The following is a 17,883-nucleotide window of genomic DNA, read 5'->3' as shown; positions in this document are numbered from 1 at the left end:
AAAAAAAAAAAAATGCAGGGCAATCAATTCCTCTATGTTAACAGACTTCTTATACTCTAGGTATATTAGAATTTTCTTACAACTCCATCTAGAACACATTGAGAGGCTGGTTTCCGAGGATCCAGAGAAATTCCTGTCTCTGAAAGAAGCTCTTGAGAACCAGTATTTATTCCAGTTTCGCGCTCAATACGAGACTGCAGTGAGTGAAGACTTTCATCAGGTGGTAACAGAAAAGAAATTATCTTCGCAGAAGTCATATTTAGGATGTGTACTATCTGTATAAATATGAAAAAAATGATTATTGATCATTTACTACACAAAAGATTCAGTGCTAGATACTAAAGGGAATATAAGCAAAGGCATTATCTCTGCACTAAACAAGGCTTAATCATTTTCCAAAGTGAGATCTCCTTCCATAATTATGAAATGATACTCTGAAAACTGAAGAGTAGAGTTTACTTTTCTGTAAAAGATGTTAGTTCCAGAGAATAAAGTTTCAAAACTATATGCATGTACAAAACCTAGATAAAAACACTAATTTAAAAAGGCAAGATTTATTTATTCTCAGAAACTTACTGTAGATCTGGAAGGAAATATTCTCATTTATGAAGTCCCTAATAGATGCCAACCACAGAGTTAAGTGTTTTCACATAATGTCCTATTGATTAGATCTTCTGATTTCCATTTAGGTAAAAAGAGAAAACAGAGCCCTGAGAATGAGAAGTCTTTTGAAGACAACATGATTTTATTTTATTTTATTTATTTATTTATTTTTAAATGTTTTATTTTTATTTATTTCTAGGAGACAGAGAGAGACACAGCGTGAGCAGGGGAGGGTCAGAGAGAGAGGGAGTCACAGACTGAAACAGGCTCCAGGCTCTGAACTGGCAGTCAGCACAGAGCTCGACGCGGGGCTCGAACCCACGAACCGTGAGATCATGACCTAAGTAAAAGTCGGACGCTCAACCGACTAAGCCACCCAGGCGCCCCGAAGACAACATGATTTTAAATTCTCTTCCTTCTACTGTCCTTAGATAAGCCATACAAAGTTAATACCTATGTTTCTCCAGTGTCTTACATGGACTCCATAGGATAATGGCCAAATAGAAGATATTAAGAAACACTAAGAGAAGTAAAATATAAGTGAAAATGCTATATGTACCATAATAATGTAAACTACTATACAGATTCCAAAGGAGTTTACTTGGTGGGAGGAAAGGGATACTCTCTAAAGGAGGCAATTATGAGCTATTCTTTGGAAAGGACAGAAAATTATAACAAGAAAGGACTGAAAGAAGAAAGGTTCTTTTAGGTAGAAAACAAGGTAGGCAGAGGCAGGGAGGTAGAAAGGGAAGACCATAACCAAAGAATATAAATAGTTCAGTTCAAATGTACCTAAAATGATGCCCCCTTATAATAGGAGATAAGGCTACAAGAAGACCAAGACAGATTCTGAACACCAATGTAAGGGTTTGTACTTTATTCAGTAAACAAAGAGGAACTACGGAAGGCTTTCTAAATTGAGAATCTGACAAGCTCAGAATTGTTAAAATATCCAAAGAATACATCCAACAAAATAATTGATATGTAATTAGAAGAGAAGGAATAGTCAGACATGCCATCCCACCCAGATAAGTGAAAGGTGAGAGCACCAAGAGGCACAGGAAAAGCTGTACGAGATTCAATGGAGCAAATGTGTTCAGTTTTTAATAAATTAAGTCTTGGGTGCCAGTGGGATCATCAAGTTTAGTTACAGAACAGTGATAAACACTACGGAAAAGTAACAACTGAGGAAATAAATTTGGAAGTGACCCATAATCAGTTTATAGTTAAAGTTATACAACTAAAGAAATTACTAAAGAAAAGGAAGAAAAAGTAATACGGAAAAAGAGGAAAAAAATAAAGAGAGAGACACTAAGGTATAGTTACATTCAGGGGCATAAAAGAGGAGGCAAAGTAGGAATAATTAAATACTTCTATTTTACCATTATCTTCAGTGGCAAGTTTAGCATATTTTTTTCAACTTTCCTGCATATTTAAGGTTTTTCATAATATATAGTTAGAAAACAATGCAATCAGATTCTCTTTTTTTAATGGGGCGCCTGGGTGGCTTAGTCGGTTAAGCGTCCGACTTTCGCTTAGGTCATGATCTCGCGGTTCTTGGGTTCGAGCCCCGTGTCGGGCTCTGTGCTGACTGCCAGCTCAGAGCCTTGAGCCTATTTCAGAGTCTGTGTCTCCCTCTCTCTCTGACCCTCCCCTGCTCACGCTGTCTCTCTCTCTCTCCTAGAAATAAATAAAAATATTTAAAAAAAAAAATTCTTTTTTTAAAAAAAATAAGTAACTGTTTTCTTTTATTTTTTAATGAAAACCAAACAGACATCATTCTTTCTTTCAACAATATAACACCTTAGAAAATGTTCTACAAGAGCAAACTATTTTGCAGTTCATGCTTCTGCAGTTCATTCCCTTGCCTGTCTTCCCCCCTGCTCATTCTCCTGATTAACTCTTTTTTTTTTTTTTTTTTTTTTTTTGAGAGAGACAATGCACAAGCAGGGTTAAGGGAGGGAGGGAGGGAGAGAGAGAGAAAAAGAGAGAGAGAGAGAGAGAGAGGCAGGGAGGGAGGGAGAATGTCAAGCAGGCTCCACACCCAGCATGGAGCCCAATATGGGGCTTGATCCCACAACCCAGGGATCATGACCTAAGCTGAAATCAAGAGCCAGGTGCTCAACTGGCTGAGCCATCTAGGCACTCCAATTAACTTTCTTATCTTTCAAATTTCAATCCTATTATCATGTCTAGGAAGCATCCCTGTATTAACAATATCCTACACATACCTTATCCTGCAAAACTTCACAATAACAGTGAGCTTTTAAAAAGATATTACTGGGGGCGCCTGGGTGGCTTAGTCGGTTAAGCGTCCGACTTTCGCTTAGGTCATGATCTTGCGGTTCGTGGGTTCGAGCCCCGCGTCGGGCTCTGGGCTGACTGCCAGCTCAGAGCCTGGAGCCTGCTCCAGATTCTGTGTCTCCCTCTCTGTCTGACCCTCCCCTGCTCACGCTGTCTCTCTCTCTCTCTCTCTCTCCTAGAAATAAATAAAACATTAAAAAAAAAAAAGATATTACTGTACCTGGGCTATAAATAAAATAAATAAACATTTGCCCAGACTCAAAGATAGATAAAGTGGTACTACAAACTGAAGTCTACAGTCCAGAAGACATATAAAGAGGGCTCTTTCTCTATGATCTATAAAAAGCAGATGCTCACAGATCCCACAGAGTGGAAAATGATGCTGTGATGACCATGACAAATCTGAAAAAATCTGAGACAAAAGATAAAAATTTTCAGGGGCAACAAAGAACTAAAAGGTGTCATCAAGTCCTGCTGAGCTAACACATTGAGGAATGATTCGTTCCTTGGCATAATAAAAGAAAGCCAAATCAAGAAGGCAGACAACTTTTCAGTGTTAGCCAAGAATGACACTGACAGAGCACCAAGTTCCTACTTAATACAGTATGTCAAGACTACAGCAAAACCTTACACATTATAATTTCTCATTTCAATTTTTTTTCAAAAAATAAAATTTAGTCCCCTTCCACCTGCAGGACAGCATTAGACATTCACAGCCAAGCCCTCACCACAGATTCCGTCCCTTCATGTTTCCAATTTCGGAAACCCTATCTACTACTACTCAATCAAATAGCTATGGAAAGGCTGCAGATGAGAATTGTTTCCAGGTATACAGCATAATAGAGCCTCTCATTCATATCAATGAATATTTACTGAGAACCTGGTATATGCCCTGCTTTGTACACAACACTGGGGTAGAGTGGTAGTAGGGTGAGCAATTGTTAATAAAAGTAATAAGAACCATCCCAGCATTAAAGAAGATAACCTATATGGAGAGGTATGAATGGAAGATGGGAAACAATTAGAAAATATAGTAAATACGATTTCATGACAAACTGTGTGACAGAGACCAATCAGAGAAAAGGAGAGTTGAATATATGCCAGTATATATGTAGCTGAGGAGATCATGTTGGGCAAAGGACAGCATGTGTCAAAGCACAAAAATGGATAATGTGCTTGATGGCATAAGGAGCACTGATAAGCTGATCCTAGCAAAGTAACGGGTAAGAGAAGGAGGTCTGGGGCAAGCACTTGGTTAGGTGGAACTGTATGAGGAAAGCTCCAAAAGCCAGGTAGATCAGTTTAGACTTGACTTGGTAGGCAAGACGAAATATGTTGGTTTCTTGGACAGGAGAATAAAAAAGCATTTTCAGAAGATGGGATGGGAAGTTCATGCTGCACAGACTGTAGGATGGGGAGGAAGTATAGATGCATGAAAGCCAGGCATAAAATTTCCTCACCACACCAAATCCCATAAGATTATACCTAAATGAATGAGGCCAATGGCACCAATACGAGGAAGGGGAAAATCCAAAAGATGTTTCATAAGAGCAATCAACAAAGACCACTTAGAAGTAAAACTGAGGGGTGCCTGGGTGGCTCTGTCAGTTAAGTGTCCAACTTTGGCTCAGGTCATGATCTCACAGTTCGGAGTTCAAGCCCCACGCTGGGCTCTGTGCTGACAGTGCAGAGCCTGGAGCCTACTTTGTATTCTGTGTCTCCATCTCTCTCTGCCCCTCCCCCACTTGTGCTCTGTCTCTAAGTCTCTCTCAAAAATAAACATTAAAAAAAATTTAAAAAAAAAAAAAAAAAAGGAGTAAAACTGAGAAGGGGCACCTGGGTGGCTCAGTTGGTTAAGCATCTGACTCCTGATTTCAGCTCAGGTCGTGATCTCAAGGTTCGTGAGTTTGAGCCCCACATTGGGCTCTGACCTGGCAGCATGGAGCCTGCTTGGGATTCTCTCTCCCCCTCTCTCTCTGCCCCTCCCCCGCTTGTGTTCTCACTCTCTCTAAAATAAATAAATAAAGTGTTTTTTTTTTTTAATGTTTTATTTATTTCTAGGAGAGAGAGAGACAGCGTGAGCAGGGGAGGGTCAGAGAGAGAGGGAGTCACAGACTCTGAAACAGGCTCCAGGCTCTGAGCTGGCAGTCAGCACAGAGCCCGATGCGGGGCTCGAACCCACGAACCGCGAGATCATGACCTAAGTGAAACTCAGACACTTAACCGACTAAGCCACCCAGGCGCCCCAATAAACTGCTTTTTTTTTAAAATGATGTAAAACTGAGGAGGCTTAGTAAAAAAATAAAAACATATCAGCTCTAACAATATCATTTTCTTTTCAAATAAGCATCAGGAAAAGATTACTAAAATATAGTTATGCTTATTTTCCAAATAAATTTCTAACTTCAATGCAACTCTTATGAAGTAGACCACATTCAAACTAACCTTCAAATTCAGAATGTGATCCATTAATACAAAACATCTTGGCTGCTTCAAAGTAAGATCAACAGGTCCTCCTCTTTGCTGAGGATCCCAATTCAGCATCAATTGAAGCCAGTTTTCCATGGGTTCTACTATTAAACTAGAAAGCATACAAAAAAAGGGTGAAAATCTTTATGTCCACTTTTCCTTTAGTATTATAAAAAAGGTAATTTTATAGGCTTTCCATGTTCTTTCTCATTACTCATCTGTGCCATCCTGTATCTTACTTTCAAGTAATTCATGAAATGACAAACTTTTTTTTTTCCATAAAAAACAACCCCAAGCCTACATATATAAGTACTAGCAACTTCAATAGGTGAGCCCGGTTACATTCTCCAAGGAACCCATTTACTTCAGTATCCCAATTAAAGCAGGAGTTCTTGTTTCCACTAGACCTGTGCCGTCCAATATGGTAGCCTCTAGTCACAAGTGGCTATTTGCACTTATACTTACGTGAATTAAAATTAAATAAAATTTAAAATTGAGTTCTTCTGTCACACTACAACCTTTCAAGTGCTCTATAGCCTCATGTGGCTTTCACATATATAAAACTTTGAGACAGTTCTACTGCACAATACTACTTGAAACAGACAACAACTCTACTGTTCTTTTATACCTCAAAGAAACAGGTGAAATTCCTCAACTACAGTATACTTACCTACAAAGGCTATTTGGTTGAGGTAAATGGCTACTAAACCGAACTTCTCCTGTCATCTCTTCACATGCAAATATACACTTTGGATCCTTCTTCTTAATCTTCTCATGCCTATAATACAAGTTACCTCATTGACAACCTGATCCTCACAAATATTCTAAGATTTTTTGCCATTTACTTTTATTCAGTTATGTGTTTATAAGGCAATTACATAATATAAAGGGGGCCAGAAGAAAAAAAGCATGTAACTGAAAATTTCCATTCCCATTAAGCACACCAAAGTTCTCTTCCATTTCTTACCAGGTAAATGGCTGCAGATGATGCAAAAAGGGCCTATATCCAGCAATACATTCAAATACCATGGTCCCAAAGCTCCAATAATCAACAGTGGCTGTATAAGGCTTATTCTCAAAGAGCTCTGGGGCCTTAAAAAGGAAAAAAATGTTTTAAATGTCAACACTATAAGAGAAAAGCTACTTTATTTTTGACCTACTATATTCATAACCTTCAGAAATAAGAACATGAATCCTATACAGTTAAATTCAAAGAAACAATATATGTCTCACCAGATATTGCAGTGTTCCCACAAAAGATGTACACAGACTTCCTTGATCAACATCTTTGGCATATCCCAGATCAATTATTTTATGCAAAATCTGCAATATAATAAGTATTAAATGATTGAGAGACTTGAAAGGGAAAGGCAACAATGTCCATAAGAGGCTCTGGAGAGGGTCATGAGGAAGAGCTTGTACTCTGGAAAATGACAAACATATTTCGAGCCTGAGCTCTTCTAATGTGATATTGATCAAGTTACTTAACTTCTCTCATTGTATTTAGTTTCCTAAACAATGGTATAACTAACAATCCTTACTTCATAAGAATTATTATTAGGATTCAATGAAATAATTAAAAAAGAAGAATTTTAAAAAGCCTAAGTGTCCATCAACGGACGAATGGATCAATAAGACGTGGTTTATCTACACAATGGAATACTACATGGCAATGAGAAACAATGAAATCTGGCCATGTGGAGCAACATGGATGGACCTTGAGGGTGTTATGCTGAGGGAAGTAAGTCAGGCAGAGAAGGACAAATACCATATGTTTGCACGTGTAGGAGGATTAGGAGGAACTTAACGGAAGACCATGGGGGAGAAGAAGGGGGGAGATAGTAGGGGAGAGGGAGAGAGGCAAACCATGAGAGACTCTTGAATGCTGAGAACAAACTGAGGACTGATGGGTGTGGGGAGGGAGGGGGGAGATGGGCATGGAGGAGGGCACTTGTGGGGATGAGCACTGGGTGTTATATGGAAACCAACTTGGCAATAAACTATTTGTAAAAAAAAAAAAAAAGAATTTAACACAGTGCCTGAAACACGGCAAAAATTCAGTAAAGACTAGCTATTAATATTTATTTTGGTATATTCAGAATAAACTTGATCCATTAACCCAGAAGGCAGAGGTATGGATGACTTCCAAACTTGAAAAAGCATCATACCACTGAGTGAGTAAAGACCTATCTAACTTCAAGAATATCATGAAGTCTTTGGATACAATAAAAGCAGAAACAGTTGGTTGTCAAGCATACATGAAAGGACCCTAAAAGAAGAAGCACCATTAAGGTTTCATCACCTTCAACTGACCACCATGCATCATTAAGTAAAGACCACACAATCCAATTCAAAGTTCAGACTCTTGGCTTTACATCTTTATTAGAATGGAAACTGGGTGCTAACTGCAAAAAAACTGTTCAAATTATTCTGATAAATACAAGTATTCCAGGAATCAATTCACAATTTCTGAGTCTTCTCATGATGCCTCATTTAAGAATCTGACAAATCAAAGTTTAGAATTTTACTTAAATATAGAACTTAGGACTTTTGGGGAGGAGAATGAATTTGTTCTTTTTAAAATAAGAAATGCAGTTTAGTAAACATCTTTTTCTTCCCTCTAACGTAAAGCAAATCCAGGATGCATGTGTATTTGATGTTCTATTTAAGGGATTAACAAATTATTTTTGCTCATTATCTATTATCTCTATTAGATGATACTCTGTTAGAAAACAGAAGTGAGCAAGATAGGTGCAGTTCCTTCTCTAATGGAGCCACTGTGTTAGCAGAGGAGACAAACAACTAAACACAATACCACAGTTCAGTGTTGTGAGGGCTAGAATAGAAAAAGTATAAAATACTATGGAAGGGCACAGACTTCAACGACTAATTACACCAAGGAGACTGTATTCAATTGGCATGTAATATTTCTTTAAGTTTCACCTACCTTTCCACCAACATCCTGAAGAACTATATTTTCAGGTTTTAGATCACGATGTATAATTTTGTTTTCATGCAAATATCGGATCCCAGATCCTAAATAAAGTTTAAAATGTATTTTGAGGTAACAGACACACTGAATTAAAAATAAATTCATCTCAGGGACCTGGGTGGCTCAGTTGGTTAAGTGTCCAACTCTTGATTTCAGCTCAAGTCATGATCTCAACGGTCATGAGATCGAGCCCTGCCTTGGGCTCCATGCTGGGTGTGGAACCTGCTTAAGATTCTCTCTCTCCCTCTCCCTCTGCCCCTCCTCTACTCACAAGCTCTTTCTCTCATAAATCAATCAATTACCTCACATTTTGTACAGATCTGCTCTGAGACTCAAAATTTTAAAAGTTTTTTTTTTTTTTAATTTAAGTAATCTCTATACCCAACATGGGGCTCAAACTCATGACTCTGAGATCAAGAGTCGTATGCTTCTCTGACTGAGCCAGCCAGGCACTCATCTGATGCTCAAATTAACATGGACCATCATAACTATAGGATTAGTGATATTATAGCAGTTCAGATTCTCTCTACAGAAAATCCAAGAACATTAAATACTGCAGAATTATACATATGCTCCTTTATGAGAATGAACATTAAAAAACAGAACAAGGAATTGAGAAAATCCTTATTGATTTGAGAAAATCCCTCTCTAGTTTTCCCTCTCACCTAAATCACCCTCTTCAACTAGACTTAGTCTCTATGACCTAGGGAAAAAGGCAAAATCAAAATATATATAGAAACATATCTTTGGCTTCTGAACTTCTTCCAAGGGCCTAAGTGCAGGTAATTTTAGGAATTTTTCAGGAGTTAATTCTGATTAAAAAGAGATTTCATCCCAAGAGTTGACCTGAAAACCTATGACCATGAGATGCATTGCCATTGGTAAATAAAATTACTACATTAAGCAGAGAGGTAGGGAGAGTAAAATTGAATAAGGTCATTTCACACTATTTCTTTTATCTGTAATTGGAAAATCTATTAGTCAAAATGGACTCCTAGTAAAAAAATAAAATAAAATATCCTAGTTTTAGCATCAACAGCAACAGTTAAATTTTTCTGATTTCTTATAGATGGTAAAAATGTATGCTTTGTACAGTACATCAAAAATTCTCTTTAATTGTCAATATATAGAACCTTTTATAAACCAAAGGGGCATTAAATTATGATGGTATTTTCAAACTGATTACATACCTATATCATTCAGTAAAGAAAGTATCTGGCTTTCTTTAAGCCCACAGCAATTTTCTGGTTTGTTGAGTAGCTGAAGAAAAAAAAAAAGAAGTCTAAAAGTGTATAATGTCAATATAGCTGGTCAGTAGTAGCAACACATTAATCACTACACTTTAAGAGAATATTTAATTAAGTTGTAATTAAGAAAATATAAGGGAAAAATTACCAAAACCATACTGAGGACTTTATGATAAGACACAGTAAAGATAAAGGAGGAAATTATCTGAAACTGAAAAAGGCTGAAAAAAACCTCACATACATAAAAGTAGCTATAGGGCATATTTAAAATGAGATGAGAAACATTTGCAATAGAAAAAACAACTTGTTTGTTTTTGAAAACAGCTTCTTTATAAACACCTTAGACATTGATATTTTGGTTTAACACTGTCAATTCAGTCCCAACCTCCAAACACCACCACCTACAAAAAAAAAAATACATGTTCTAAATCAGGGGTTAGCAAACATTCCCAGTAAAGGGCCATTCAGTAAATACTTTACACTTTGCAGGCCACAGTCTTTGTCACAACTACTCAACTCGATAGTATAGGAAGAAAGTAGCCATAAATACAGGTAACAGGTCACAGTTTACTGACCTTATTCTAGATTCAAACATTGCTAAAGTTCATGATTTACTATCTCATCATCTTAAAACATCCACACTACCTTCCGGAGATCTCCACCAGAACAGTATTCCATTGCTAGAAGAGGAACATCATTTATTAAAAAATTTAACTCCTCAGGTACATCACAGGCCTTTACGACATTGGCATGGTTCAACCTAACAAGAAGGAGAAAACATTATAATTAAAAATTTTTTTCCAATTAAAAGGGATTGGATTTGAAATGGTAGTTAACTGGGGGGAGGTGAGGGAAAGAAAGGCTGACATTATTTATAATAATGCCATTATCCACTTTAAATACATTAATTCATTTACTTATCAAAATAATCCTACTATAGGTAGATTTATTAATAGTCTCATCACACAGGAGAAAACTGAAACACAAATTGGCTAAGTAATATAGGATCAGACAGCAAGGAGGTGGTCAAATAAGGATTCAAATCTGGTAGTATGACTCCAAAGCCTGTATCATACTGGTTCTTCCATAATCACTTACAATGTCACCCTGGGGTGAGATATTAAAATTATGGCATATTTCCTTCTAGTTTCAATCTATACATAAATACATTTTAAAATAAATGTTAAAGCTCACTATATACTGTTTTCTAACACCTTTTTTTAAAGTTAATAATAAATCATCCCAGGCATCATCATCATCATCAACATTATCATCATCACACAATGGATCTCAAAACTGGAATACACTACCAGGTCCTAAGGACCTAAGGAAACAGAATCTCCATGTGTAGAGCCTGAGAATTTATATTGTTAGCAAAGTTTCCTGGTCATTCTGCCAGACAGCCAAGTTTGAGTGAATTGAGAAAAGACACTGGAGTCAAAAATACTTATTTCGAATACAGACTCCATTAGCTACCAGTTGTATGACTCTATGAGCTGCAACCTTCTCATCTATAAAATCAGGATAATACCTAAACACACAGGGCTCCTGTGACAAGTAGGATTATTTAAAAAAAAATTTTTTGGGGGGGCGCCTGGGTGGCTTAGTCGGTTAAGCGTCCGACTTTCGCTTAGGTCATGATCTCGCGGTTCGTGGGTTCGAGCCCTGTGTCGGGCTCTGTGCTGACTGCCAGCTCAGAGCCTGGAGCCTGTTTCAGTCTGTGACTCCCTCTCTCTCTGACCCTCCCCTGCTCACGCTGTCTCTCTCTCTCTCTCTCCTAGAAATAAATAAAACATTAAAAAAAAAAATTTAAAAAAAAATTTTTTTTAATGTTTTATTTATTTCTGAGAGTGAGAGAGGCAGCGTGAACAGGGGAGGGGCAGAGAGAGAGGGAGACAAAGAATCCAAAGCAGGCTCCAGGCTCTGAGCTAGCTGTCAGCACAGAGCCCGACACGGCGCTTGAACCCACGAACCATGAGATCATGACCTGAGCCGAAGTCGGATGCTTAACCGACTGAGCCACCCAGGCGCCCACAAGTAGGATTATTTGTAAAGCACTTAGCATACTACTTGTGCAGGTTTTAAAACATGCCCACTTCTCCCTTTAAGAGCTTAATTCTTATCCTCCCCTTGAGTGTAGGCTGTACTTGGTGACTCATTTCTAACAAGGAGAATGTGGTAGAAAAGATATTACTTCTGAGGAAAGATCATAAAAGATGTCCGCTTTCACCTTGCTCTCTGTCTCAGATCACTCACTTTGGGGAAAGCTAGCTGCCATGTCATGAAAATATCCAAGCTTCCCTACGCAGAGGCCCTATGATGAGGAACTGATACCTCTAGCCAACAGCCATATAAATGAGCTTGGAAGTAGATACTCCAGCTCCACTAAAGGCTTTGGATGACTGCAGCTCCAATCAATATTTTGGGATTTTTCAGGAGGGATCTCCTGACTCAGAACCACTAAACTAAGCCACTCACAAATTCCTAAACCACAGAAACTGTGAGACACTAAATGTCTGTCTTTATTTTTTTTTAATTTATTTAAGTAATCTCTACACCCAATGTGAGGTTTGAACTCATGACCCGCGAACACATGTTCTTCCAATTGAACCAGCCAGACACCCCTAATTGTTTGTCTTTTTTTTTTTTTAATTTTAATGTGCCTCAATTTATCTTAAAAAAAATTTTTTATGTTTGTTTATTTTTGAGAGAGAGAAAGACAGAGTGCAAGCAGTGGAGGGGCTGAGAGAGATGGAGACACAGAATATGAAGTAGGTTCTAGGCTCTGAGCTGTCAGCATAGAGCCTGACATGCAGCTCAAGCTCATGAACCACAAGATCATGACCTGAGCCAAAGCTGCTTAACCAACTGAACCACCCAGGCACTCCACTGATTGTTTACAGATATATATAAATATATATAGATATAGATATAGACATTAGATATAGATAGAATAGATGAACATTGCCCAATATTCAAAAGAAAAATATTCTGCCCTCAGAGAGCGGAGTCTTATAATATCTAGCTGACTTAAAACTAAACCTACTTAATCATAATTTGATGTTATTATTTGAAATAGAACATATATTTGATAAGAAAGAAAAAAATATGTTCCCAAAAAGATCCTGAGAAGAACACATTCCTACCCTCTTTCCCTATGACGACATTTGGCTGGGCTACAGAACTGGGGAAATGTAAGTCATCAAATACACTTACTTCTTCATGATCTGGATTTCATGGCACCACCGTTCTCTGTTTTTGGTACTTAGCTCTACACGACATGACTTAATTGCTATTTTGACATCAAGTTCCTGCCGAAATAGAAAATCAACAGAGAAAAATATATTAATTAGGTTCTTGTGCAGATTTACTTGCCATCAAAGAAGTGCCAATCTGGGGAAACAAACCTCTTTAGCTTTATTATAAACAGATTTATCTATGGTTCTCTTGAGCCAATACTTTTGCTAGGTAAACCCTGAATCGATTAAACCAATGCTTTAAAGCTGATCACTTCAGCCTCTATAATATGAAAAACTCAGCAAACATCATACTCAACTGGAAAAAACTAAGAGCTTTTCCCCTAAGGTTAGGAACAAGACAAGGATGTCCACTTTCACCACTTTTATTCAACACAGTCCTAGCCATAGTAATTAGAAATAAAAGGCATCCAAATTAGCAAGGAAGAGGTAAAACTTTTACTATTTGCAGATGACATTATACTATACACAGGAAATCCTAAAGATTCCACAAAAAAAACCCCTACTAGAACTGATAAATGAATTCAGTAAAGTCACAGCATATAAAATCAAAATTTTGAAATCTGTTGCATTTCCATACAGTAATACTGAAGCACCAGAAAGAGAAATTAAGAAAACAATCCCATTTAGGGGCCCCTGGGTGGCTCAGATGGTTAAGCATCCAACTTTGGCTCAAGGTATGATCTCACAGTTCGTGAGTTCGAGCCCCATGTTGGGCTCTGGGCTGATAGCTCACAGCCTGGAGCCTGCTTCGACTCTGTGATTCCCTCTCTCTCTCTGCCTATCCCCTGCTCATGCTCTGTCTCTCAAAAAGTAAATAAACGTAAAAAAAAAAAATTTAAGAAAAAAAGCCTCGTTTACAATTGTACCAAAAATAATAAAATACTTAGGAATAAACTTAACCAAAGAGGTGAAAGACCTGTACTCTGAAAACTACAAAGCACTGATGAAAGAAATTAAAGACAACACAAAGAAATCAAAAGACATTCCATGCTCATGCACTGAATGAACAAATGTTGTTAAAATGTCTATACTACACAAAGCAATCTACAGACTTAATGCAATCACTATCAAAATACCAACAGCATTTTCATAGAACTAGAACAAATACTCCTAAAAACTGTATGGAATCACAAAAGACTTTGAATAGCCAAAGCAATCTTGAAAAATAAAAATAAAACTGGAGGTATCACAAACCCAGATTTCAAGTATTATTCAAAGCTGCAGTAATCAAAACAGAATGGTACTGGTACAAAAACAGATACATAGATCAATGGAACAAATAGAGAGCCCAGAAATAAACCCATGATTATATGCTCAATTAATCTACAACAAAGGAGACAAGAATATGCAATGGGAAAAAGAGTCTCTTCAACAAATGGTGTTAGGAAAACTGGACAGTTACATACAAAAGAATGAAACTGGACCAGTTTCTTACACTATAAACAAAAACAAATTCAAAATGGATTAGATATAAATGTGAGACCTGAAACCATAAAAATCCTAAAAGAGAACACAGGTAGTACTTTCTCTGACATCAGCCACAGCAACATTTTTCTGGATATGTCTCCTGAGGAAAGAGAAATCAAAGCAAAAATAAACTATTGGGACCACATCAGAATTAAAAGTTTCTGCACAGCAAAGGAAACAATCAACAAAACTAAAAGGTAACCTATTGAATGGGAGAAGATATTTGCAAATGACATATCTGATAAATGGTTAGTATCCAAAATATGTAAAAACTGATGCAATTCAACACACAAAAAGCAAATAATCCAATTAAAAAATAAGCAGAAGACATGATTAGACAGTTCTCCAAAGAAGAAACATAGATAACCAATATCTATGTGAAAAGGTGATCAACATCACTCATCATCAAGGAAATGCAAATCAAAACTACAATGAGATATCATTTCATACCTGTCAGGATGAAAAACACAAGAAACAACAAGTATTGGCAAGGATCTGAAGAAAAACCTCATGCACTGTTGGTGGGAATGCAAACTCATGCAAGCACTGTGGAAAATAGTATAGAAGTACCTCAAAAAGTTAATATAACTACCCTACGAAGAAGCAATTCCACTACTGGGTATTTACTCAAAAAATACAAAAAACACTAATTCAAAGGGATACAGGCACCCCTATGTTTACCACAGCACTATTTACAATAGCCAAATTATGGAAGCAGCCCAAATGTCTATCAATAGGTAAATGGATAAAGAAGATGTGGTATAGAATGGAATATTATTCAGCCATAAAAAAGGAATGAAATCTTGCCATATTCAACAACATGGATGGAGCTAGAGAGTATAATGCTAAATGAAATGTCAGTCAGAGACAGGCAAATACCATACGATTTCACTCATATATGGAATTTAAGAAACAAATCAAACAAGCAAAGAAAGAAAGACAAACCAAGTAACAGACTCTTAACCACAGAGAACAAATTCATGGTTACCAGAAGGAGAGGAGGATAGGGGGATGGGTGGAATAGGTGATGGAGATTAAGGAGTACACATCATAGATATAATGAGAATATGGCCTTGTGAAAAGCAGCAGATGGTTTTAATTGCTGGGAAAGGGCTTGGAAATATATTAGTAGCCACATGTTTCATATAGAAAATCACCTCCTTAAGATGCTCAATTTCACAAAGAGGTGCCTGGGTGGCTCAGTTGGTTAAGATGCTCAATTTCACAAATGTGTAAAGAATAGCTCTGTGGCAGGTAGCAAAATGGCTCACTGAATACGTTCCTAGAACCTGTGAATTTGCTAAATTCCAATGCAAAAGGAATTAAAGAAGTAGATGGAATTCAGGTGTCTCATCAGTGGGTTTTAAAATAGAGTGATTATCCTGATTATCTGCATGGATCCAGGGTAATCACAAGGTTTCTTAAATATGGAACAGTGAGGCAGAAGAGTTAGTGTCAGAGTAATATGATGTAAAAAAGATTCCACCAGCTATTGCTGACTTTGAAGACGGAAGGAGCCACAAATCAAGTCATGAGGCAGCCTCTAGAAGCTGGAAAGGACAAAGAAAACTCTCCTCCAGAGTCTCCAGAAAAGTATAGAGTCCTACCAACCCCTCCAGTTTAGCTTGTGAGACCCATTTTGGACTCCTGATCTGCAGAACTGTAAGATAATAAATGTGTGTTGTTTAACACTAAAAAAAAAAAAAAAAAAAAGTACACCTCATAACGAGCACTGAATAATGTAAAGAATTGTTGAATCACTATAATGTACACCTGACACTAATATAACACAGTATGTTATTATACTGGAATTAAATTTTTAAAAATTAAATTTTTAAAGAGAGGGGGAAAAAATAATAATAGGTCAAATTCCTAAGAAGATCTGACAGACACATACATTTTTTCTCTCAGAGGGAAAAAAAAAAGAAAAGTTCTCTTATATTAACATATTTAGAGTTTAAGATTTTAATAATAAATAAGTGAACGCTTCTTTATACAATGAGCCCAAATCTCTTTCACTTTTTTCAGTAATTTAAGAAAGTCACACCTTAGGGTGCCTGGGTGGCTTAGTCGGTTAAGCGTCCAACTTTCGCTTAGGTCATGATCTCGCGGTTCGTGGGTTCGAGCCCCGCGTCGGGCTCTGTGCTGACTGCCAGCTCAGAGCCTGGAGCCTGTTTCAGAGTCTTTATCTCCCTCTCTCTCTGACCCTCCCCTGCTCATACTGTCTCTCTCTCCTAGAAATAAATAAAAATATTTAAAAAAAAAAAAAAAGAAAGTCACACCTGTCACCAAGGTACTTAGGGAACTAACAATTTTTGTTTAGAAATACTCAGAAAAGCTACAAATTATGAAAAGTGAGACTCTGAGGTCCTAAGTTGGCTCGAGAAGAAAAAAAAAACTCAAACAATCAAACTTCAAACACATCAAAGCACACAAGCAAAAAGTGACTGGGGCTGATCCCATCATAGTTCTCTCTCTTTAGAACACTGTCTCCTATATACAGCTAAAAAAATACAAAGACCTATCTCCCCAACAAACTCCTTTTTGGGCTTGGTCAAAACAGCTGACAAAGGCCCCAGCCTTCCGCATAACTGGAATGAAGAGGATAATTCAGGGCTACCTGGCCTTACCAGCCAAGAAATTGTTTCAATATGGCCAACCTAACAACAACAAAAAAACCCTCCAAAATTTGTTCCTAATCTGTACATTTCAAATGACATTTTAAAAAATCCTAACAATGGTTATACTTCTATTTCTATAACTATAAAATGAACCTAATACCTCTTGCCTTGGCCTACTAATTTAGCCAATTCTGACTGAAATTAAGCCCAACCTGATGCACATTATAGGAAACCGCCAGACTTCATCAAACATTCTGGCAACAGTAAAAATGCAGCCCAGGAAGAGCCATCAGCACCAAACAGAAGGAAAAAATATATAGTATACGGATGAGGAAGTAAGATATAAGTTGTATGGGATATTCTAAATGGCAGCTGAGGGGTGATAAAGGGAAGAAGCTAGAGATAAGACAGTCCATGTACAGAGAAAGAAGAAAGGAATTAGGACACAATACAATCTACCCTAACTATAGTCCTCACTCCCTTCAATCTTTCTTTTGTTTTGAGCAGGTACCTGGCTCTAGCTGGGTCCCATGTAAGCATTTACCACCATGCAGACAATGTGGTACAGTCATGTACAACATTAAGCCCTTAAAAATGGGAATATTCCAGAGACAGATAGTGGCAACTTGCACAACAATGTGAATGTACGTAATGCCACAGAACTGTACACTTAAAAATCACAAAAATGTTAAATGTTATGTCTATTTTACCACAATGAAAAGTTGGAAAATACAAAGTTAAATTAGTTTCTTTACTAAAGTACTTCTCAGAGCTTTTAAGACACTAATGTGGGGGGCGCCTGGGTGGCTTAGTCGGTTAAGCGTCCAACTTTCGCTTAGGTCATGATCTCACGGTTCATGAGTTCGAGCCCCGCATCGGGCTCTGTGCTGACTGCCAGCTCAGAGCCTGGAGCCTATTTC

At 37.4% G+C, this 17,883-nt stretch overlaps 1 protein-coding gene across 3 annotated transcripts in view; it reads right to left on the bottom strand.

The window, feature by feature from the left end:
- CHUK (component of inhibitor of nuclear factor kappa B kinase complex) overlaps positions 1 to 17,883 on the bottom strand; it is a 42,049-nt gene that overhangs the window by 20,463 nt on the left and 3,703 nt on the right. For all 3 annotated transcript variants that reach the window (XR_005531246.1, XM_039249296.1, XM_039249297.1), the window contains exons 2-10: positions 12,832 to 12,926; positions 10,261 to 10,375; positions 9,559 to 9,628; positions 8,324 to 8,412; positions 6,610 to 6,699; positions 6,344 to 6,468; positions 6,047 to 6,154; positions 5,353 to 5,488; positions 81 to 275 (exon numbers count right to left, since the gene is read on the bottom strand). Coding sequence is in view for 2 of the 3 variants with exons in the window: in XM_039249296.1 (XP_039105227.1) it covers positions 81 to 275; positions 5,353 to 5,488; positions 6,047 to 6,154; positions 6,344 to 6,468; positions 6,610 to 6,699; positions 8,324 to 8,412; positions 9,559 to 9,628; positions 10,261 to 10,375; positions 12,832 to 12,926 (1,023 nt within the window). In the remaining variant the exon portion in view is untranslated. The remainder of the gene's footprint in view (positions 1 to 80; positions 276 to 5,352; positions 5,489 to 6,046; positions 6,155 to 6,343; positions 6,469 to 6,609; positions 6,700 to 8,323; positions 8,413 to 9,558; positions 9,629 to 10,260; positions 10,376 to 12,831; positions 12,927 to 17,883) is intronic.

Source organism: Hyaena hyaena, unplaced genomic scaffold, assembly GCF_003009895.1.
Source record: "Hyaena hyaena isolate Hyena2069 unplaced genomic scaffold, ASM300989v1 scaffold_331, whole genome shotgun sequence".
Lineage (NCBI taxonomy): Eukaryota > Metazoa > Chordata > Mammalia > Carnivora > Hyaenidae > Hyaena > Hyaena hyaena.
The sequence above is the reverse complement of the archived record's forward strand: the minus strand, read 5'-3'. Positions and strand labels throughout refer to the sequence as shown.